Genomic DNA, 25,818 nt, shown 5'->3' with positions numbered 1-25,818 from the left:
ACAGGTGTATTCTCTGCTTTGCGGGACGGCACAAAAATGCTTTATTTTTTTGGGTTTCATCCTATACTGTTAATGGGATGCACATTGTACCTTCCCATTGTAATTATGCAGGAAAGTGCTTTTTAAAAGGCAATTCAACAAATGTAATAAAAACCATCAAAGCTTTAAAAGTACAGTCCCGAAGTCCCCTCGCACTTATGCTTCATTTAAGGAGTAAAGTAGTATTTTATGAAAGTGGAAATGTTTAAATTAGTGACCTACACTATATGAACAGCTCTGAAATATATTGTTATTTGTTAGATCTTTGACACAGATGTGTGTTATAATGGACAGAGTGGTGATAGATGTTATCTTTGTCACTCTATGACATCAGCAAGATAGAGATATAGTTCACAGTTGTTTAAGTCTTATTAGTACTCACATATAATAAGGCAATCTCTAATACAGCAGTCAGAAAGGCTCGTTGGAGCGTGAGATAACCTATGACTGTAAACCTGCCTCTCTCATATCATATAATCACACAACGTTTCTTAGTCCATTTAAAATAGCTAAATGTTGCCATTACAACTAAACATTTAATTTCCTCTGACTGCATCTGAAAGGTAAAAATTCCCTGTATGAATCAGATCTGTTTCCATAACAGAGATGGAATGCGATACCTTTTCATTAACATAGGAAAATAATTTCCTCTTTAAAGCCAGACGGCACGACTCTAACCGGGAGTTTGCGGTGAGCTCATTCCTTGCCATATGGCGGATTTGACGCTTTACATTTTCAGCATAAACTTTCAAAAAATCTGGCAAAAATGTTAGGCTTTTTTTTTTTTTTTTCCTATAGACTGAGTGGTTTAATCTAGATGTATAAAGATTTTTCAGACAGTCTCAAAATAGAAGCTGTACCTGATCCAAGCAAGCACTATATTCTCAACGTGGAAGGAAAATTCCAGATGATGATATATTATAGGGGGAATATACTAAAGCAGGTCTGGCCAACCTATGGGTCTACAGGTGTTGTGAAACTACAAGCCCCAGTATGCATTGCCATTAGATAGCCAGTTGATAGGTGGCAGGACATCATCACCATCATCATCATCATCATCATTTATTTATATAGCGCCAACATATTCCGTAGCGCTGTACAATTGGGGACAAACATAGTAAACTAATACACAAACTGGGTAAAACAGACAAAGAGGTGAGAAGGCCCTGCTCGCAAGCTTACAGTCTATGGGACAATGGGAGTTTGATACATGCATTTTAGTCTACATTTTGCATTTCGGTCCAGCCAGACTGCAAAGGTAAAAGTGACTCATAAGCTAAATGATCCTGTCACACAACAATGTTGGTCAGGGGGTAGTTGTCTTGTGTGAAATTGTGTAACGGATGGTAATAGGGTAATGTAGTGAGGTTAAGAGGGTGGTTGAGGAATATTATAAGCTTGTCTGAAGAGGTGGGTTTTCAGAGAATGCTTGAAAGTTTGTAGACCAGAGGAGAGTCTTATTGTGCGAGGGAGAGAATTCCATAGAGTGGGTGCAGCCTGAAAAAAGTCCTGTAACTGGGAATGGGAAGATGTAATGAGAACATGATGGGGCTTGTGGTTTCACAACACCTGGAGAGCCACAGGTTTTCCCCACCTTTTTAAAATTGATCAAAATCACTAAAAAACGCCCCCCCAAAAAACAGGAATTGATTGTCCAAACTCTAATCGGCTAAACAATAATCTTCTTTCAAATTTCCTTCCTCGTTCATTTCAATGTCTCATTATTACAATAGTGTTTCCATGGCATAAACAATATCCATAGAACCAGCGTTAGCAGAGAATACACCCAGTTTCCCCCTGGTACAGATGAGCAAAATAACTGAAGGTTTCCTGCTTTTCTGTCAAATTTAAGATTATTTTCTAGTTGCCCAAAAATATTTAATATTGGTGGTCACAAAATTATTATTAACGCTGCGCAAAGATGCCATAGGGTAAGTTTACTAAGACTTCTAAGAAGGAAGAGTGGAGGTGTTGCCTATAGCAACCAATCAGAATCTAACTATCATTTATTTAGTGCATTCTAGAGAATCATAGCTAGAATCTGGTCGCGTTTGCTATGGGCAACATCCAGGGGCAGGCTGGCCTTGGGAGCAGGGGGGCATCTACCCCTGGGCTGGTCCTATTTTGGGCTACATTGGGTTGGGTCACTGGGCCACTTGAATTTTTTTTCCTTTAAAATGTTCCTAATAAGCTGCTGAGTCGAGTCTTGCTCCCCAGGCTAAAATATGCCAGCCCTCCCCTGGCAACACCCCCACTTTTCCTTTTTAGAAGGTTTGGTACATTTACCCCCTTAGCGTCTTTACCTTGGATGCCAAAACATGTCTCACCACCACAGCAATTTTAAATGGGTAGGAGTTTTTTTAAGTGGCTCCTCAATAGCACACTTGGTCATAAATCATTTTGTGTGAAGATCTTTCATAAGGCAATGTAATACTTTGTCATGTGATGTTGGTAGCTCTGTACTGTACCTCTGCTTGAGTTCCCCATTTTTAATAAGCCCGGCAGATTTCAGAGACCTGTCAAGCAGCAAAGGAATCTCAACGGCCTTTTGCCTTTAACGGTTTATGATCATTTTGAGTATTTTTGCTTTTTTTTCCCTCTAAAACTCCTTTACATCACATCAGCCATTTATCAAACTAGACAGCTGTGAGGGTAATGGCTTCCAGTTGGTGGAACTGCTTTCAGCTGAAGTTGTTATTTGAAGTTCAGTGTTTTTCTTTATACAGTGGAAAGTATTTGAGAAATGGCTTCTGTCGTCATCAGACTCCTCAAGTGTTCTGACCGGCCCCCGCACTGGATGCAATGGATCTTGTTGAGAGTCCAACCAACCCACATGTTTGCGTTTAATATCTAATGGAAAAAATATAAACACATGTAAGCCAAGAAAAGCAACATTATCGATCTCAAATTACAAATTGGGTGATGTGTAATTGCGAAGGTCAGATGGACATCTTTGCTAGAAGTTTTCAGGTTTATAAGACTCCAATATATCGGCGCGGTGCATTCAATCTACGTTAGACTGTTGTTTTTGTTTTCTCACTGTTAATGCCGCTTCCATAGAGACCTTGTGAGATATAGAGTGGCATTGGGTATTGTCGCTGGTAGTGGCCAACTTCTTTGAGGGTTTCCTGCAGTGTCTGGGTCATGGATTCTGTTTGTGGAGATGGGTGGAGGTGGCAAGGCTTCAATCATGGGCAAACGCAGTATTTGTAGTGGGGGATTTCCACACCACGCCGCCAGTGGGCGTGACCAGCATGCATGGGGGCGTAGCTATAATTTTAGACAGTGATATACATGGGCAATGCTGCATGCACTACTGTTAGGTGCATGCAGCTCTCCCTTTTCAAGCAGAGCCGTGTGAAGTGGGAGCAGGGTCCAGCCACCTCAATTATACAGTGCCCCAGGCTTGGAGGGGGGTTTCCAGACACTAGGAACCCCCGCCCGCCCCCCCTTCCTCGGTTTGCATATGTCAAGGTTGTATCAACTGTTATCATGCCTGACGATTTCGCCCAGGATCCCTAAGAAAGATTGACATTGTTATTAAATCAATGAGGATTCTTCACTAGAACGTACTGGTCCTGTTAAAACTCCATGAAAAGTAAATGATGAAATAATCCGTCGTAGCTTCCTCTTAGCTTTAGGGCACCACATTGCACCTGAGGCAGCTTCTGAATATGATAGGAGGGCTTCAATTATAAATTACAGTACAGTCCTAGGCAGGGACTGAAGGGACTAGGGGGTATATCTGCTAAAGTGCGTGTTTGAAAAAGGAGATGTTGCCTATAGCAACCAATCAGATACTAGTTATCATTTATTTAGTACATTCTACAGAATGGCAGCTAGAATCTGATTGGTTGCTATAGGCAACATCTCCACTTTTTCAAACCTGCATTTTAGTCAGTATACCCCCAGAAGTTTACAATCACAATGGCCTTTAAGTCATTAAGGAGAGTAAAGCATAAAAAAGGAGTAACTTTGTACCTGGGCAAAACCATGTTGCATTGGAGGGGGAGGTAAATTTAAAATGTAGAGACAGATTTATAGTTGGGGTAGGGCATGTTCTAGATCTACTTTAAATTTCAGTGTAAAAATAAAGCTATCAAATATTTGTGTGCTAGATTTGAAAACAGCCAGTATTTAGTTTATGTGCAACATAATAAACTAATTTGCACCACCCTGCATTGTAACATGGTTTGTCCCAGAGAATATTTACTCCTTTTTTGCCTTACTTTCCTTAATGACTCAGGTCCAATATGAAAAACGTAAATCTGTGCTTAATCGTTTAACTTCTATACAACCAATAAAATGTGTTCAGAATTGGTCATATATTGTATATTAAAAAAGCTAGTACAATGCACAAAATTGACACCAGTGGGAATGAGGCTTAAGGTACAAGACACCATATGATATCCTTTGCATGGAATTTATACATAGGCTTATTAAATAACATATTGCAAATAGCGCATATATGGAGCAACCTAGGACAACTTAATAGACATTTGTTTTACCAAACGAATGGTGATTTCCTCTGCCATTTATGTCAAACTGTCCTGAAATTATCCCATGCGCGGAACTCTGCTGACCGCCAAAGACCCTAAAGAGTAGCAGATATTATTTGTTCATGGTACAATATTCAGTAGGTGATGACCGCTATTGCTACATAGGCAAACTGAGAGGGGAGTTTCCCAGTGCCTGGTAATCCCCCCCCCCCCCAAGCCTGGGGCACTGTATAATTGAGGTGGCTGGATGCTGCTCCCGCTTCACACAGCTCTGCTTGAAAAGGGAGAGTACCTAACAGTAGAGCACCTAACAGTAGTGCACGCAGCATTGCCCATGTATATTATGGGGATAGGAAGAGTTGGAGAGCAGCCAAGCACTGTCTAAAATTATAGCCACGCCCCCATGCATGATGGTCACGCCCACTGGCGGCGTGGAAACCCCCCTCTACAAATCCTGCCTTTGCCCCTGTGCTATGTGTCATCAGCCAACCACACTACAGCAGCCCTATAGTATATGTCCCTCATGGCCACTCACATGCGCAGCTGAATTCTAGACTTAAAAGTCCACGACCACCTTTACTAACACACCAAATGGAACAAAGATAATTTCTACTTTCTTACCATGCCAATCTCCATTAACATCTCGCAGCCTTTGTAAGGAGAGAACTACCATTCCTTACTAAATGGGTTAAATCGCTGCTACAAAAAAATAAATCTGCACTTTTAAAACAACATTGAGACCTTGTGTCCCATGTCAACGGCACTTATAAAAAATGTAAACTCAGAAACCATTGAGACTTAGTGGGGGGGGGGGGGGGGAATCACAGGAACAATCCTCTCCCTGAAACGGAAGACACATATAGCAATTACATGTGCAATTCGTTTTCTCATGTTGTGCCATGGCAGCTGTGTGTTGACAAGTCTGTCTGGTTAGGTCTCCGTAGGCCCGTCTGGTGCAGTATAAGTAATGTCTGCCTGTATTGCCTCTGCAAACCTTTCTGTCTTCCAGATAATCAGTCCTTCATGCAAGCAACACCTTGTAACTGTCCTTAATTAACCCCTTTTCACAGGGTGACACAACACTGTGTTTATGTACATTGCCAGCTGTGTACACAGTGGGCTGTTTTCCTGTTGTTTGCAACTGTTTGTCCTGGATAAACAGCCTTGGTAACCTTACATAGACTTCAGCTGCTTTTTTTAAAATTTAGACAAACGTTTATAGTATTTTTTTGTTTTGCAAAATTCCCTTCCAAACAAATAACACATTAAAGTTCTTTTCTACTCTATTTTATTAGTTATATCCTCTTGCTGATAATACTGTGTATCTTACTTTAGTCCAACAAAAGCTATTTGTTTATTTAGTTTTGAATAAACCTTTAACAATTGTTATTATTATTATTATTATTATTTATTTATAAGCACCACGGATTCCGTAGCACTCGACAGTCGTACAAATACAGATAAGACATAACTGATGCAGTAAGCAAAATCACACCTACGTACATGAGGCACCTAGGTGTAAGTAGCACGCATGAGTGTGAGTAAAGAACTGTAGGGACTCACACGGAATGTAGCAAAAGTCATGACAAGAACATGCCAGGAAGACGGACAGTAGACAGACATGAAAATGGGTAGAGAGGACCCTGAGAGCTTACATTCTAGATGGAACAATGATAGTGATAGTCAACACTACTGGCACTGGGAACTATCTCCTTAGATATAGAAATTGGCTTTCAAAATTATTTACTTTCTTATCGGCTATACAGGTAGTATTGGTTACCTTTTAGAGATGCTCAGGCTTGGTTCCCCCGTGAACCGAACATACCCGAACTTAACAGATCCGAGAACCGAGCCGAGCTGGCTCGGTACTTTCGCGCTTTTTCGGATTTGAATACAAGGCAAAGTGTCATCGTTACATTGTCGGATTTCAGATCTTGTGATTTTTGTATTCATTTTTAAGATCCAACATAAGGGTGGGTGGGAGGGCCCAAGGACATTTCCATCTTGCACCATTTTTCTTTTCTGCCACTGCTGTGTGCCAATGTGTCCTAGATGTGCTAGGAACTGCCGTGTGTTTGTGTCATTGCTCTGTCGCTTACCATCCAGCCAGGTCGTTGCAGTTTTTGTTTGAAAGTGTATGAAAATAATATTGTGATCTGTAAGGTGGTCAAAATTGACTGCAAATGACTTGAAATTAGTGTTATTGAGGTTAATAATAATGTAGGAACAAAAAAAGAGCAAAATTATGTGATTTTAACATATTTTAGGATTTTTTCTAAAAATCAAAACACAAAGCTAATCCAGATCCAAAACCAAAACCAGTTCACGGGGGTCAGTGAACATCTCTAGTTACCTTGTGTTCTTCTGTTTAGCTGTAATTGTGTTATTGCCGTTATGCTGTGGATGCTCTTGACAAAAAACATGCAACATATCCGTACATCACCCCGTAAACCTATTGCTCTAGGATGTTTGAGAAACTTGTTCTTTTGTTACAGAGAAGATACTTTGTTTGTAATCATGTTTTAAATCCTGCCCAAGACCACCCAAACAATTTGTCTCTGTAAATGAGGGTTTGTTTTTAGCAACTTAAGATGAATTTCCCGGTTGACGTGTAATAATGTCCAGTGTTCTGGTTAGAATGACATCGTTCTGATCCTTGTGGAATAGTTTAAACATAATTGCATCTCTTTCCAGTACGGGAAGACATCTTTAAACGATTACACATGAATTAGGGTGTGTTGAACAATTTCTAATAAAAACCGAAATGTATCCAGATATATTTAAGTCTCTTTGACACCTTGAAGAGGTAATTTTGAAAGATTTGTCTACATGAATATAAAAATCTTTGCTTGTGCAAAAACATATAATCAGAATTAGATTTAAATCTTGCCCCAGGGTATTTTCGACACCCCTGTTCTGCGTTCTCTGCTGTCTTTGTACTGTTATTATGGCAGCTAAGCTAAACTGGACCTGTGAGTTTAATGCAGATAGCTAAAGTTATCAGAAGAATGGTTTGATAAGTTTAAAGGCTTTCGAATTGTGACAGAGGTCTGACAGCTGCAAACTGCTGGGTCACAATTCTAAAAAAAGTTATATTGTTAAGCTGGGTACACACTACAGAAATTTCAACCAACTTTTTATGCCGAACGGTTTTACATGTAATCGATGTTCCGATCGCTCAGTCCATGGACTGCATACACACTAGCCTTGTTTAGGACGATAAAGGGAAGAGCGGAAGTCCCTTTAGCGACTTTTTACAGCCATGTTGTCGTGAGCAATGACTGTAATTTCGTACTCACTGTTGTGGATCGGTCGGAAGTTTATACACACTACACAGCAGAAACGCGATTGGAACAAAAATATTAAACAGTACCACCAACGGAATGAGGCGACAATCGTCCATTTGGGCAGACTTTCGACCATCATGTCACTGCACACACTGACCCAACTTTTGAACGAGCGGTCGTATGTCGGCTAATTATTATTGGACGAAAACCGTGTAGTGCGTACCTAGCTTTAGAGTTTGATTTTATACCAAGCTCTAACAATATAACTGTTTTTAGATTATTAGTTTTTATTGGGCAGCACAGTGGCTCAGTGGGTAGCACTTCAGCCTCACAGCACTGGGGTCATGAGTTCGATTCCCGACCATGGATATCTGTGAGGATTTTGTATGTTCTCCCCGTGTTTGCGTGGGTTTCCTCCAGGTGCTCCGGTTTCCTCCCACACTCCAAAAACATACTGGTAGGTTAATTGGCTGCTATAAAAATTGACCCTAGTCTCTCCCGCTCTGTGTGAGTATGTGTCTATATTAGGGAATTTAGACTGTAAGCTCTAATGATGTGAATGAGTTCTCTGCGCAGCGCTGCGGAATTAGTGGCGCTATATAAATAAATGATTATGATTATCTTCCCTTTTGAAATATTAAACAATGACCATTATCATAACCATAATATTACTTTGCCTTATACAGTTATTTTTTCATTTTCCTGATGATTGTCCTTAAAATAATTTTTGTATGAGCTACAGAGATACTTTTAACAGATTATTTCCAACATAACATTGTAGCTGAGCGGGATGTTAAAAACTGTTCTGCAACGGGATTTTCTGTATTTTAGACCCGTTCAGTGATTGGCTAAATGCTACCGGCGGAATGTGGACTTAAATGTTCCCACTCCTAAAACAGCACACAGAAGGTGGAAATGATACGTAGTCACATCAACAACGTTTTGTCTTGTGTACGCCCTCTTTTAACTTTTACTTTAGTTTGCTGATTTTTTTTCTATGTGTTTCAGTCCTGGGATATAACTGGTTTATATGTGATATACGCTGGTTTCTGGATACACTTCTATGGAATTCAGGGAGCACAGCAAAGGTTTGTCTGTCAAATATAGTTCCCTTTGCTGGTTCAAGCTCATGGCCGAAAAGCACAGACAAAGCAATATGTTTAGTAAATTTTGCAGGAGGGGGTGTGAAAGTCAGTATGTTCAGTACTCCTGTGACTATTAGCCAGACCCCTGACTCCTCTTCATCTGTGAGGTTTAAGTATATTATAAACCCATTTGTTTTGTCAACCTTTCCGGTAGCTAAAAGGTTAATTAACTTGTGGTCACATGGTAAACCAGAAACATCCAAAAGTCTGAAAAGAGCTGAAATAGAATGACCAGCTTTGTGTATATATATAAATTCTGCTCACAGCGAGGAGGGCACTGGGAGCAATCAAACCTCCATAGAAACAATTCGCTCTAAAGCAGAAAAAAATTATTTTTCAGCGGATATAGAATCTAAAAAGGGAAAGTAAACTGTTTATTTCTGCTAATTGTGACTGTATATAGACACATTTCCATCCATGAATCAATGTTCCAGGATTAAAGACCACTGTCTTAGGCAATAAAACTTATCTTCATAATATAATTTACAGTCTGCTCCTGTATATACTTGCTTATATACAGTATATATACACACACACATACACATACACACACACACACACACACACACATACACCAGGGGCGCACGGAGGATTGGCGGGGGGGGGGGGTTTCTCCCCGCCGACCCAAAAAAAAAAAACCGAGAGAGAGCAGCTCCGTTTCGCCAGCAGTGTCCTAAACAGCAGCCACGGCGCTGTCTAAGAAGCGTCTGCGGCGGTGCTCTATACAATACAGCGCCGCGGCTGCTGTATAGGACAGTGGCCACTTAGTTAGCGCAGGGGGGGTTTGTAGAGACTCAGAAACCCCCCCTACGTGCGCCACTGTACACACGCACGCACACTTACACACACACATACATACACATACACACACATACATACACCATACTTGCCAACTCTCCCGGAATGTCCGGGAGACTCCCGCATTTTGCGAGAGTCTCCCGGACTCCCGGGCGAGTGTGGCAATCTCCCGAATTCTGCCCACTTCACTAGGAAGTGCCCCACTTCCTAGTGAAGTGGGCAGAATTAGATCCCAAACGCTGCGATTCCCGGTAAACCCCCGCTGTCAAACAACGCGTTTGCGTCATGATGTCACAGAGGTGGGGCCAAAATGACGTCATTTTGGCCGTCACGCCCCTCTCACGCCCCCCTCAACTGGCTGGCTCCCGGAAGGGAGCTGAAGAAAGTGGGCAAGTATGACATATACACACATACACATACATACACACACACATACGCATACATACACATACATACACACACACACACACACACACACACATACATACACACGCATGCACACATACATACACACACATACATGCACGCACGCACACATACACACACACACATACATACACACACACATACATACACACACATACACACACACTGGTCGAAGTAGCAGGTTTGTGTCATTTACAGCCACCACAAAGCCACTCCTGCCTCATCCAGCAGCGTGCTGTGTATTAGGGATCTGCTGGCATAATGAGGGTTAATTCGCTCACTACCAGTAATACAGTGAGATGAGTGTCACGGGGCACAAAGATTTAAGCACAGACATTAAGATGATTTACTTATTATAAGGTGTGAGGAACAATTTTTATTATGTCTTTATTAGAAGCAACGCAGCCCTAAATCTTTTTCTATGGAAAAACCAACCTGCAGCAGCCTGCCAGGAGCAGTCTGCTAAGCCCAGGTTGTGCAGTAAATTCCACCTAAAACAGGCAGCCGAGCAAAATAAACACAGCATGAAACGGGAGCATGGATGTGAGCACAGGACATAAAAGAAGCGCGGCCCTGTAACACTTACATTTGGCGCGGTACATTCCTACATTCTTGGACCTGGCTCCTTACATACCACTTAAATGCTATTCTGTACGGCTGCGGAGAATCTGTCTGGTCAGTGACACAAATACACCCAAGCAGGCCGGGTTACACCGGATACAGTGGTCAGGTTATTGCTCCCCAGGCCTTTGTGCTGTTCAAGCTTGGGCCACCGTGGAAGGCTGGCCGTCCACTACACAGATTTATACTGTGCTCCTACTGCTGCTGCTGCTGAACCTCAGAGCAAGCTGCCAATCAAACTGTTATTATTAAGTTGGTGGAACTTTTTCAACAAGAAAACACTATGGGCCTGATTCATATCCGAACGCAACCTGCGCACGTAACTTGATCTGAGCGGATCTTGAGATGCGTTTCAATTTGAATATGGGTGTACATACACCATACATGCTAACTCTCCCGAAATGTCTGGGAGACTCCCGAATTCCGGGTAGGTCTTCCGGAATCCCGGGAGAGCTGGCGATTCTCCCGCATCTGCCAACTTCACTAAATAAGAGCCGGCATGAACGGGCGGAGGGATCAGGGCTTGGCGTATCGAATTATTTTGGCCCCGCCCCCAGTGATGTAATGCTTGTTTGGAATCTTTTTCCACTGTAAAAAGACCTCAAACAAGCATTACGTAACTGGGGGCGGGGCCAAAATTGTGTGATTCACGAAGCCCCGCCCCCTCCATCAATACACCTCTCGTGCCCTCCAGGAACTCCCGGACCCGGCCAACATAAGGTTGGCAAGTATGAAGTACGCTCTGCCAGGTGCAAATATTACAGCTAAAAAAGTGTACATTAGAGAAACCCAGGACTTGAATCGTCCGCATCTATGGTGTCACGCCAACAGTACACCCTTACTGTACGGTGCCTACTGGTCGTCTGCCCCTTCCCATCCCTGTCTCTCCCTTCAAGCCTTAGGCAGTCCTAAGAACGTCCCGTCCTTCTCTCCCCTCTGTATTCAAATGAAATGCTGTGTGTGTAAGTCTGTATGTGTGTGTGTGAGTCTGTGTGTGTGTTTGTGTGTGTGTGAGTCTGTATGTGTGAGTGTTTATGTGTGTGAGTCTGTGTGTCTGTGGTTGTATGTGTGAGTCTGTGTGTGTGTGTGTGTGTGTGGTTGTGTGTGTGAGTCTGTGTGTGTGTGTGTGTGAGTCTGTATGTGTGAGTGTTTATGTGTGTGAGTCTGTGTGTCTGTGGTTGTGTGTGTGAGTGTGTGTGTGAGTCTGTGTGTGTGTGAGTCTGTGTGTCTGTGGTTGTGTGTGTGAGTCTGTGTGTGTGTGTGTGTGTGTGTGTGTGTGAGTCTGTGTGAGTGACTGCAGCCGTAACTTGCGCCTTCCAGAGAGATTTTGAAAAGCGTGTAATGTTTTGTATGCGGACAGCTTAAAAAAAATGATGATTCATGTTTAAAAGGTACTTAGCTTGCTGGTTAAAGTGAAAACAAATCATATACTGTATGTGGGATTGCTGCTTTCATTTAAGAGCAGAGAATATTGTGAGTAAAGAAGAATATGGGTACTGTTCACAAAAGACATTCTGTTTTTAGAAATGTAAAATTGTCCACGTCTATTCATCTGAATCTCAGACTCGGAACAAGAACAATCTGCCAGGATCGTCAGCCGTATACCTGGAATACCTCAGCAGCTGTGTGGTGCAAGGGATAGTGTGCAAAATATTTTCTTCAGAACTGGCCAAGTATTAAGTGTTGAAGGCAGTTGTGTGTTTGTGTGTGTTTATCAGGCGTCTGTTAGTATCCTAATTGGAGGGTACTAAGTGTGACCTTTCTGTGCCAAAATGGAATGACTGATAACACATCACAAGATACATACAACGTCGCACACTGTTAGGGCTACCGGCCCTTTAATACGCGTTTGTGATTCTTTCATAATCACCAAAGTCTTATTTTACCCCTAGTAGCCGTTCAAAGATAGATCCACATTTTACATTACAATTGAAGAGAATAACTTTGGGTGCACCTACATACCTCCCAACTGTCCCCACTTTATCAGGACAGTCCTGATTTTAGGGCTCTGTCCCGCCCAAGGGCATGTTTGTTCTGCAGATGGTAATGTTGGGGGTAGAGAAGTATCTAATGGGCAGCCAAGTGCTTTACAGCGTTAGGCAGCGTTCTGGGGGTGTGGTCACGCCCATGGAGCAACATGACCACGCCAACATCGATGAGGTCACGCCCCCTGTCCCGCTGCCCAGGGACATACATGTTGAGAGGTATGCACATGGTATTGGCTATGAGACCTATAAATGTGAAGCATCTGTGCGAAGATTTTTTTAGCCTGTGTATCTTTATATCATACGTGCAAACTTTTGATTTCTCCTCTCTGGGATCTCCCGTACGGGAGGTCAAGTGGAAAGAGCCGGGGGGGTGGGGGGCCTTGATGCACCAAATTGAGTCATTTTGCCCCTGCTGACTGCGCAGTGATGATGCAACTGTATTTTGCAGCAGGGGGTGGGTCCAAAATGAGGCAAATCACATCATTAAGGTTGGCGTCACTAGGAAGTGGGCGGGATTCGGGAGACAGACCTGCTCAGGAGACCAGTAGAGCTACTAGGGAGGGTAGGAGCGTGTGCTTTATATCAATCCCACCAACTACTGCTCTGCAAATTATTGTGGCCACCTAGATGGTTTATAGCAAAGTATTAAAATTGCCATGGGCCTAAGACGCATATGTCTGTACAATGTATGTGTTGCTGGTCTCATCTAGAGTTGGACAGTTATTGTAGACTTGGGGGGAATAAAGCGTCCATCGACTGTTTTTATATTCTTCTCTCTTTAGTGGTAAATAAAAACCTTACAACAGTCCAGGAAAATATGACGGTGATACTGGGAGATAGTAACATTTTCTACAAAAAAATAATTGGAGATTTCCGAATATGTAACAGTGTAATGTATACCCCTCGATGTAAGAAAACAGCTTACAGCTTTCATAGTCATGGACAATCCATATAGCACTTGTTTAAATGTGGGGTGTGCCAAGACACCGTATAACTAGAATTGAGGAATCGGATCTCTTCAGCAAAAATACACACAATGAGCTCCGTCTTCCACTTATTACCTAATTGTGGCTGGAAATTAAAAATTAATAGTTTTTTCACATGTTGGCAAAGTAACTCCAAAACAGTAGAGAGAAAAAGGTCTAAATTCATCCTAAAGTAACAATGAAACTATGATATAAGTGATGATATTATAAAACCACAACAACTTTCCCTCTACCATTAAACTTCACTATATTCAAAATAAAAATCTAGACGTGCATTCATTTTTGAGTAGCAAAATATCATAACTAATCTAATATATAAATGTCTAGTGGCGTGTGTTAGTCTGTCTGTGTGTGTGTGGAAAAAAATAAAACCAAGCTGCAGCGCCACCTGCTGGGCGGAGTTATACACTGACCTACTAAATTCTTAGTGTGTGTGGAAAAAAAAATTCAGAAAGGGCTGAAATTTGGTATACTAAGATGTTTTTAACTTGTTAATTTAATTTGTTAATTGTTAAAAGTGTTTATAAAGATTTTAAAAAATATATATATATATTTCTTGAAGGAGAAGTGACAGTTGGGAGTGGTTGGTGGTTGCCGGGGGTGACAGTGGGGAGTGGTTGGTGGTTGAGGCCTGGGCTATGGCCCAAATGCATGACAAGAACCTTTTTAACACCTTAAGTAGCTTGATTTGACTAGAATGCATGAGTATCATGCACGGGTTAACTTGTATTACATAATTGCCTCTACACTCTAGAACTGTACAGGTTGTGGTGCCTCAGAAATCTTACAAGTTCCTATTGAATTGGTAGACGGAATTTTCACAAACATTGGTTCAGCCTACAGAATGACTGCCTCCACGGTGTATTGATCACTTTAAGTTGCTAGATAGTAGTTTGGGCAACAAAAGCTCCATTGACACCTGTAGCTAGTAAGAAAGGAACTTGCTAAAGAGAGACATCATCCAAATTGGTATATGCAAGTTAGGATTTAGGATGTAACTCATTCACATCAGTCCCTGTCCCATTGGAGCTTACAGTCTAAATTCCCTAATATAGACAGACACTCACAGACAGACAGAGCGGGAGAGACTAGGGTCAATTTTGATAGCAGCCAATTAACCTACCAGTATGTTTTTGGAGTGTGGGAGGTAACTGGAGCACCCAGAGGAAACCCACACAAACACAGGGAGAACATACAAACTCCACACAGATAAGGCCATTGTTGGGAATCAAACTCGTGACCCCAGTGCTGTGAGGCAGAAGTGCTAACCACTAGGCCACTGTGCTGCCCACTTTCCTAATGTCAAAGAAAATTTACAATATTTTTCTGATTACAATGGGTGGCAGTGGATCGATCACCCCTTATTATTATTATCGTTGATTTGTAACGTGCCACAGTGCTCTGCAGCGCTGTACAGTAGGGAAAACAGGACATAAATAAAACCGGGACATACAAGATAAGCAAAATAAATGCAGACATGAAAACAAAGGGTATGAAGGACCCTGCTCATTAGAGAGCTTACATTCTAAGTGGAAGAGGGCACAGCTGAAACAAGAGGAGCGAGTGTGGCTCAGAGTGGAGATTGGGACAGTTGTGAGGGTGTATTAGTGGGAATAGTGTTATCGGGGATAAGGTCAACTCTAAAAAAGAGATTGGTTTTCAAAGAGCCTCTAAAGATTTGAAGGCTGTGAGAAAGTCTGATTGGGCGTGGTAGGGAATTCCATAAGTGGCAAGCAGCACGGGAGAAGTCTTGTAGGCGGGAGTGACAGGTGGTTACCAGAGACGAGACAAGGCGCAGGTCAGAGGTAGATCTAACCCTCTAGGTCGCTCTTGATTTCACAGATGAGGACTGCAACTAAAAGGTGCTCGGAGCTTCTTTCATACCTGCACATAGTCATGTGAAATGCTAATGGTCACTGTGTATAGCACTTATGTGCTTGGATGTCACTGGTTAAAGTCGGCAGTCATACACTAGATTTTAAGCTCTAAGGAGAGGAAATACAACTATAACTATCATACAGAACACAGAACACAGCTGCTGAACCATTATGGTTAAAACTACTTCCCATAATAACCTATAATTATAAGCATGTATGTGGTCCATGGGCCACTTCTGCTCACTTCTCCTGAGCCAAATGTTACCTGTCCATATCACCACCCCACATTGTACTATATAAGTATCGCTTTCTAGCTGTGGACTTACTCATTGTCTTTACCTAAATGTCAAGCAGATGAGACATTGACATCTACTACAGGGAAACACATACTGCTGTTTAAGTGACATAGCCAAGCACATTAGAATTGTAGACCACCCTGTTAAAAAAAAAATGTAATTTTCCAGAAAATGAGTAAATTGAAGGTTTGGCGTGAAAACGGAGGACATTTGGCGGCAAGAACAGAAATGGAAGGTAACTGATACTTGGCCCAAGCCACAAAACAGTTTAAATCCGGCTATGGTACAATTGCCAATATAGAGTGAGATGTGTGCCCGTTTTATGCACATTCCTCCACTAATACTGCTTAATTGGTTTCTTGTAAATGTATTGCAGGGAACAATATACCGAACAAATGAACTATTCAAGGTTTGCAATTGTAAATAGTACAATGATAATAATTCCTTAAAGGAAAATAATATTCTGTTCATAATAAAGGTTTAATTCCCCTTTTATAGGGCCTAAGTTATTCTGCAGAGACTTCTATTTTTCCATTTTTCAATATAAGTGGGAGTTGCCATTTGTTGATTTGCCAAGTTAAATGCTTACCAATTACAAGAGTACCCTTAGTGGGCAAACTGTGGCGGAACATCGCAGAGTGCTTGTTTAGTATTCATACGAAATAAGATTTGAACAAAATTTATCTCTTGAAAGCACTGTTGTTTTCAGGAAAGTACAGTTTTAGGGCCTGATTCATTAAGGATCTTTACTACCCCCTGGAGAGAAACAAGATTGCCAGGCCTGGGCTATAGAGCATACCTCAAACTCAGTCATCAAGAGCTACCAACAGTTCATGGGCCTGATTCATTAAGGATCTTAACTTGAGAAACTTCTTATTTCAGTCTCCTGGACAAAACCGTGTTACAATGCAAGGGGTGCAAATTAGTTTTCTGTTTTGCACATCAGTGAAATACTGACTGTTTTTTCATGTATCACACAAATACTTGATAGCTTATTTGTACACTGAAATTTGATATTTGTGTGCTACATGAAAAAACAGTCAGTATTTCACTTATGTGCAAAACAGAAAACTAATTTGCACCCCTTGCATTGTAACATGGTTTTGTCCAGGAGACTGAAATAAGAAGTTTCTCAAGTTAAGATCCTTAATGAATCAGGCCCTAAAGGCTGCAAAACCCGCCACAGAAAGCATATTCTTAGGGTCATTTTAATAATGGGGCTCAATGGGTAAATATCCTCAGCACACTGTTGGAGTTAGTAATGGGGATCGGTGGGTGGGAAAGTCCATTAAAGAGATTCTAGGAATATAGTAGACTCCGATGTTCAAAGAGGATAATCTATTCCAGACGGACTGATGGACATAGGGGTTCGCAGGAGTCAAATAAGAAATTAAAAATAATACTAAACCCTTTTTTAGCCTAATAACCTTAACACTATTCTATATTGTTTTAAATCATATTTCTAACATTGGCACAGTTATCGAAATTACCTAACCTACGGTGCATAATTAGGTAAATTCATGTGCAATCAACAAGGATCACCTCCGTTATGCCCAGTTGCTGGTCCCCTGCAAATGTCACCATATTTACCTGCAAATCCACAAACTTCTCCTCTAAAAAGTATGGTGGCTCAGTGGTTAGCATGTCTGCCTCACAGCACTGGGGCCATGAGTTTGATTCCTGACCAAGGCCTTATCTGTATGCAGATTGTATGTTCTCCCTGTGGTTGCGTGGGTTTTGCTCCGGTTTCCTCTCACACTCCAAAAACATACTGGTAGGTTAATTGGCTGCTATGAATTTGACCCTAATCTGTTTCTGTCTGTGTGTGTATGTTAGGGAATTTAGATTGTAAGCTCCAATGGGGCAGGGACTGATGTGAATGAGTTATCCGTACACCCTGCGGAATAAGCGGCGCTATAGAAATGTTGACAATTAGGTCCTTTATGTCATAAAAAGGTTGTGCTGCACATGTATGTAAGTAATGATGACATACAAAGTCCTTTCCACTTTGTAGATGTAGATGTAGATGTTGCATTTTTAAATGACCAGCAGCAGCAAAAGCGCAGATTTTGAGACGTTGTCTTATAAATGTGTTACTTTATTTGTAGCTAAGTCATGCCTGGGATGTTTCTTATTACTTGTGGCATGTCTTTGTTGGTGGTTTTTGCATTTTATTTGATTGTATGAGTTATATGTATCCTGACAGTTGTGTACTTTGTGTTTACTCTTTGATGGGTACATCTGCTGCTTGCCGTGCTATGTGGCACTTAGTCCAGCACTTTGTAGCTGAGGATACTCAATGTGCATATAATTGTGCTGCTTGTGACCTGTTTGTTCTCTGGCAGTCTGCCACCACGCACACTGTGAGATTTATATATATATGGGAGAGACAGATACAACAAGTTTTGACAGAAAGCTACCTGGACGGGGTGTTCACAGAGGCAATAATTGTCCACTGTGGTTCTGTGGTTATGCAGGTGATTGGGCAATGTGACTTCACAGCAGTTGGCAGAGTTGCCCTTGGTAGAATACTCATGTGGTCACAGAATAGGTATTACTGCGGGTGTCGGAACTGTATGTGTATGTAGGAGCTCTGCTGGTATAATCGGGTGTAGGGCACTAAGGATATTATGTGTTGAGGGGCACTAATGGGCAGAATTATCTTAGGTTCGACCTTAAAAACATTGCCAGAATGCTTTTCTTACTCAACATGCTACCAAAGCTCTTATCCATTCTCTCATCATCTCCCGTCTTGACTGTTGCAACCTCCTGCTATCTGGCGTTCCTGACACCCATATATCCACACTTCAAATATCATAAATGCTGCTGCAAGACTGATCTTCCTCTCTCAACGCTCCACATATGCTGCACCACTTTGCAAATCCCTACATTGGCTTCTTGCGTCCTCCAGAATACAATTCAAATTACTCACCCTTAGCTACAAAGCCCTCAACAACACTACCCCCGCATACATCTCAAATCTCATATCAAAATACTCTCCCTCCCGTCCACTTAGGTCTATCTCTGACCTGCACCTTGTCTCATCTCTGGTAACCACCTCTCACTCCCGCCTACAAGACTTCTCCCGTGCTGCTCCCCACTTATGGAATCTTCTACCACGCACAATCAGACTTTCCCACAGCCTTCAAATCTTTAGAGGCTCTTTGAAAATGGATCTCTTTTTTTAGAGGTGACCTTATCCCCAATAACACTATTCACACTAATGCACCCTCACAAGTATCTAAATCTCCATTCTGAGCCACACTCGCTCCTCTTGTTTCATCTGTGCCCTTTTCCAGTTACAATGTTATCTGTCTAATGAGCAGGGTCCTTCATACCCTTTGTTTTCATGTCTGCGTTAATTTTGTCTACCTTGTATGTCCCTGTGTTATGTATGTCCCAGTGTTATGTATGTCCCAGTGTTATGTATGTCCCTGTGTTATGTATGTCCTGTTTTCCCTATTGTACGGCACTGCAGAGCCTGTGGCGTCTTACAAATCTACGATAATAATAGGATGAAAAAGGGTGATTTTGTCTTCTCCCTGTACATCAAGGGGTTAACGCTGGTAATAGTACTGCTAAGATTTGCCGGTTTCACCTGCAATAAGCGTCTACATGTAAAACATGGAGAATACCATAAAACAACCATTATGGTGGTACACGTACCACCGCAGTCATCGCTCTGATATCACCATCACCAGGGTCAATATTTGTAAAACATTAATTGTTTTTACCAAATGAAATTTGGCTTTCAGTACCATTGCGCACGCGTGAACCCAGCATGCCAAGTCGCAATGCGCATATCCCCTCCGAGTGGGCCGGCAAAGCGGTGAGTCGACCCTTACCACTCCGGGCCGGTATCACCGAGGCAGTTGAGTATCGCTCAGCTGCAGTGGCGATGTTTTATTGATAAAATGCAGCATTAGGCAATAAAAAAAAAATATTCAGTCTTTGGGGGCCGAAAACTGCAACCTTGTCTAATTGTCCAATTTAGTCTTAATTCAACTGTGGTCTTGGTGTTGTACTCAAGAGATGCTCCCTCAATGTGCTTATTATTTATTGTAAATGGTCATTTAGGGACAGTAAATGTTATCTTTCTACTTCTGCCTGACCTTGTGAAAGGGAAAGTGTGTCCTGTGCGCATGGCAGTGGCATTCTATGGAGTGCTATTAATTCTGTAAGAATGAACATTCTTTCTCACACATAGCCCGGGAGCTGGATAAGATAGACTGAAGTGCCCGTGTTTACAATGCGTGCTCTTCACCAGATAACTGGATTATCTGCCTGTGCACAAATAGCTCTGACAGGTCGGCCTGTGAGTCTGTGCAAGGGGCTTCACAGGCTGTCAGTGACTGGAATCTCAAATGCCGCAGTATCGGTGCTTAGAACGTGGCTGTCATGAAGGTGTGTGGAAAAAAAGACAGAATGGGCTACGTATGATGAATGGTAACAGGACTGGAGAAAGAAAGAGGAATCTACAATTTATGATCGAGCTTAAACCAGATTCTGAAGGAACTGACGCTTAAGGGAGTTGTTGCCTATAGCAACCAATCAGATTATAGCTATCATTTATCTAGTACACTCTAGAAAATGATAGCTAGACTCTAATTGGTTGCTATAGGCAACACCTTCACTTTTCCTTTTAGAAGTTTTAGTAAATATAGCCCTTAGGGCAGTGGTTCCCAAACTTTTGCAGTTCGCGGCACCCTTAGAGTCTCCATAATTTTTTCAAGGCAACCCTTCCAAAATATATACCGAGCAGTCCCGTTTTATAAGTAGTCAAAAAGACGTAATAAGTATTTAGGTCAGAACAGAAATACTTATTTAGTTGTATGCAAAAATAATAGACATAAATCCAAGGGAAAAGAATTTATTTATGTATATTTTTTTCAATTATATTTCTGTCAATGAATAATTGACAGCTAACACACTCTGTGCCCCCTGCATCCACACACACACTGTGCCCCCTGCATCCACACACACTGTGCCCCCTGCATCCACACATTCTGTGCCCCCACGCTCTGCCCCCTCAGCCTCCGCGCTCTGCCCCGTCAGCCTCCGTGCTCTGCCCCCTCAGCCGCCGCCCGCTTTGCCCCCCTCAGCCTCTGCCCCCTCAGCCTCTGATACCAGCCTCTGGTAAGTAGTTTTTTTGGGGGTTTTTTTCTTTTTCCTTCCTCTTCTTCTTCCTGTCCACGGCACCCCTGTGACAGTGCTGCGGCACCTCTGGGAGCCGCGGCGCACAGTTTGGGAACCAAGGCCTTAGGGTTATTTAAGAAGACAAGACTTACCCAGTGCAGTGTTTCTATGTATGTACATTTGTGTCTTTCTTTATGAGACATACATACACATATTTGCTGCTTGTCCATAATTCCTTAATTTCCAGGGGTAATACCAGGTTTTAAATATTTGTCCCTGTATATGTCTCTATTTTTCAGTATTGACCAAATGTCTATTATTCTGCATACTGGATGCAATTCTTACCATGCATTCTTATTGTTTGGGTTTTATAAGTTAATAATTATTTAAGAGGAGGTTTTAAAATGCAAAAAATGAGATTACATTATAAAAATGTTCAATATGTAATTATTAGTATTGTTTACCAAAGTCCATCCAGACACAAACATATGTAAAAATAAAATATTGTGACATGATGATTTTGACATGAATTTTACCTCAGTTTATTGAACCTTTCCCAGAATCCCCTGTTCTGAATTGCCACATACTGTACATATTTACACAACACTTGAAATGAAATAAAGTAAAATCATGATAATATGGCAGCTGTTTTTGCACCAAACAAGATATTATGAATACATGCTAGGAATATGTACTTATCCTTGGAGGCAGGCACAAAGCATATTTTTATTATTATGCTCCTTTCTGTATAAAGCACAAGCGTTAGATGCGGTCTTCCATCAGTTTTAAGATTATTATCTCAATTATTATCCTTGCAGTAATAACCTTAAAGCAGATAGAAGAATTTTGCATCATACGTTTGTGCTTCATACAGAAAGTAAATTGGTAAAGTTTCCCTTCATAAAAACAATACTTGCCTACTCTCCTGGAATTTCCGGGAGGCTCCCGAATTTCGGGGAGTCCTCCCCGGACTCCCGTTAGAGTAGACATCCTCCTGGACAGCGATGGAGGCTTCATTAAGCCCCATCTTCTGCTATGAAATGCCGTGTTTTTTGCTATTTCCGAGCAGGGGGCAGGGCTATGGCATTCTCCTCCCCCCTGTCACATGATCTCCCGGAGGAGAAGTTTTAAAAGTTAGCAAGTATGATAGAAACATTGAGCATATTATATCTAAGTGTTTGATAGCAGTTGCGGTGATGTTTTTATTTCTATAATTACTTCAGAGGCACCAGTACAGTGCATAGCTGCACGGTGGCTAAGTGGTTAGCACTTCTGCCTCACAGCACTGGGGTCATGAGTTCAATTCCCGACCATGGCCTTATCTGTGTGGAGTTTGTATGTTTGCGTCGGTCTCTTCTGGGTGCTCCAGTTTCCTTCCACACTCCAAAAACATACTAGTAGGTTAATTAGCTGCTATCAAATTGACCCTAGTCTCTCTTTCTCTCTCTCTCTCTCTCTCTCTCTCTCTCTGTCTGTGTTTGTTAGGGAATTTAGACTGTAAGCTCCAATGGGACAGGGACTGATGTGAGTGAGTTCTTTGTACAGCGCTGCGGAATCAGTGGCGCTATATAAATAAATGCTGATGATGATAGCTGGGAAGTATCCAGGTTTGTACATGAGATTGAGAATTTTTGGTTACATCTCAGGGATTCAATGAGCCGCAAACTGTCTCCAGAATGTCCGTGAGACACTGTGCAGTGGAGATTTTAGCAGAAATCTCAGCTCATGTTTCCTCACACCCCTTAGGAAAAATGCAAGGAAAATTGAGCGGGGATTTCTACTGTAATTGGTGGCCTTGTGGGCGGCGAGATGTCCGTGCGCCACTTAGTCGGCAATTGAATTCTCCCCTTATTGTTATAACCTCAGTATAATTCAATCAAGAGGTGTCTGACAGGTCGGAGCACCTTATTCATCTTTGTCTCGCGATTGGCCAGGAAGTCCCCAGTTCACTAGCCAATCAGAGCATCAGAATTTATTTCTGCAAATGAGCTGATCTTGTGGGAGGCAGTGACCTGTCCACTTGTGTGCTTGTGAGAACTGGGCTGCATGTGACAGGGGCAGTGTCATGATGTGTGGAGGCATCAGATCTAGATAGAGGAAAGAGTGTAGTGTAGTGATGTGAAACTATGTTAAATTTCAGCACAACTTACATTTTTATTTTAGAACCACAGTTTCAAGAAAATAGATTTTTTATTCTCTGGCTGCACAAATGTTTTCATTTTTACTTTTTATTTTTATTCCTTGACACTTGCCGGGCTAAAGCCCTGGCGCTATATATTTTATATGTTTTGATGTGAGTGATCCAATTGTAAAGCGCTACGGAATTTGCTGGCGCTATATAAATAAATGTTGATGATGATGATGATGATGATGATGATGATGTGAGATATCAGCTATTCATGACTAGACTCGAGTGATTGTGAAGTTTATTGTATAAAACAAACACATTTTCTTATTTTACCTCAACTTCCATCCATAAAGTAACGTACCTTGTTTCGTTTTCTTTCAGTACAACCACAATGCCTTCTAATACCAGAAATATCAATGGAGAGGAGACTGCAGAGTCACTAATCTGGCTGACGAAGCAGAGAGATGGACAGACTGATGTGTATGTGGAGCTAGCGAGTGTGCACAGCAGTACGGCCTCCAAACGTGTCTCCGCCCTCTCCGCCATCTTACCTGTTATGTTAACGTTATGTATCACCACAGTGATGAGAATTACATCTTGACACCGAGCACTATAAATTCAGTCGCTGCATTCCTCATTGGATAATTCTGCCCTGGACATTGCCTGGAATCATTCTCAAAGGAAGAAATTCAAACCTAATCAATGCAACCAATTGAATAAATATAATAGTATTCACGGAAGAGAAAAAAAAAGAGATTGTTTTTCTTTTAGTGTCAATATACTCTCCCATCTACACATGTCCCCTACACACAGTGGAGACGGATATTTTTTGAGTTGAACCGATATTCATCAGAATGCAAACTCTAATATATTCACAAGAAACCAGTGATATCACTGGGAAATGAGTTACAAATTACAAAATACATCAGCGTTGTCAAAAGTTTCTGGTAAACTGACAGGCTGCATTCTCATATGATTGTTAATTCATCCACAAATTGGCTGCCTCCACTGTGTGTTGGCGATAGCTACACTTTAAAATTGTACCCTTATTATATTGAATTATTACAACATAAATCACAGCCAATGAGTATCAGTGGCTGTGTGTGATTGATCTAGGCAGTGGGACTGGAGAAAAGAGCATAGCAAGGAAGTATAGTTTTACTTAACTGATCAACAGTTAAATATGAAACACAAGTGAAAATGTTTATTGTTTGGTAAAAAAAAAAGTGTTGCTGCTTAAAAATGTTTGGTGATTTAAAACTCTTAGATCTATATCAGTATTTCTAATGATATGGACATTCAGTATTTCAGACTTCGGACAGTGAAAACCAGCCATTTACCCTATCAATTTCTAGGGTCTAGTTCATGAATGGGCACACAAGGCTTCCTTCAACGTGCATCACACCCATGCAGTTGAACACAGTGTCAATCAGCCTTATTAACTTGGCCCACTTTGTTATTGCTTTGCCCATTTGAAGGCTACTAAGTGGCTAGAATGGAAATTGTGTCCTCTTCATTACAGAACTGTGTGTGATAACGTTCATTGCAAGTGGAACACAAGCTGAAATGAGGAAGACATTTTTTTTCCAGAGAACCTGAATGTGTGGCATATTTTGGTATAAAAGCTTCCTGCATCTGTCCTGTGCCAGGCTATCAGTGTCGTTATTTGTGCAAGAAATGAAAAAATAATTTGTCACAACCTTGCACCCTAATAAGCCCCACCCCCTTTTAGTGGCGCAAAATGAAAAAAAAAAAAATACAAAGTCACCAAGCTGGAAAAAGTTCATCTTTTGCTGCAATTTTTCTGCGCCAGTTTACAGGTACAAGTGTAGCCTAAAAGTCCGTGTTTGTTTTCCTTTTCAATTAACTATCCAAAAATTTCACCTGGCTTAAACAGGATATATTAGTAGCTTGTGTAGTGTTGGACAGGCAGAGACGTGTTTGTGTAGGCCTCTAACCAACAGACCGCTGGAGGGGTTACAATGTATAGTATTATATAATTATTGGTATTATTTTTTCAGGCCTCCATCAGTACTGGAAGGGTAAATTGTCACAATGCAATCACATATATATTGTCTTAACATCTTCTTATTCTAGAAGGATCTTTTATTTCCCATAGTGCTATGGGGCTATGTAAATTACTTTGTGTTCATACAAAAAAAAAAAGTGTATTTATTCTTGTTGTTTTGTGTACAATAACATTCTATAGTAGTGCCTTAAAATACCTAAATTAATATTTTATATGACTTTATTGCACAACGTTATCAAACAAACACATGCAAAAATTAATGTTGTTTTATACAAAAACGTAAAATATCTAAAGTGAAATAAAATAAACAGGCTATATCTGATCCAACTATTTGTTTGGTGTGGTTTATACAGAGATAAAACGCTGTACTTAAGCCATTTTAGGCGACTTTCAGTAAAATATGTGTTTCTGTCTATAAAATAAGAAAGAAGCTACTAATAACGCAAACAAACTATTCACAAATCAAAGATGTGAAATGAAAACGAGTCAACTGCGAGGCCTGGTCATGTGAATTACATCATCATTTCTCCGCCTCCTTTATAAAAAGGAGCTGCAGATCTGGG

The 25,818-nt window shown here is 41.3% G+C and overlaps 1 protein-coding gene across 1 annotated transcript in view; it reads left to right on the top strand.

Annotated features, from left to right (window-relative positions):
- TRABD2B (TraB domain containing 2B) overlaps window positions 1-25,568 on the top strand; it is a 233,989-nt gene extending 208,421 nt beyond the window's left edge. The window contains exon 7 of the mRNA XM_075182037.1: window positions 23,608-25,568. Within this exon, the coding sequence (XP_075038138.1) occupies window positions 23,608-23,827 (220 nt within the window). The 3' untranslated portion in view covers window positions 23,828-25,568. The remainder of the gene's footprint in view (window positions 1-23,607) is intronic.
- Window positions 25,569-25,818: the final 250 nt, after the last annotated feature.

The sequence above is a fragment of the Mixophyes fleayi genome, chromosome 8 (assembly GCF_038048845.1).
Source record: "Mixophyes fleayi isolate aMixFle1 chromosome 8, aMixFle1.hap1, whole genome shotgun sequence".
Classification (NCBI taxonomy): Eukaryota; Metazoa; Chordata; class Amphibia; order Anura; family Limnodynastidae; genus Mixophyes; species Mixophyes fleayi.
The sequence above is the reverse complement of the archived record's forward strand: the minus strand, read 5'-3'. Positions and strand labels throughout refer to the sequence as shown.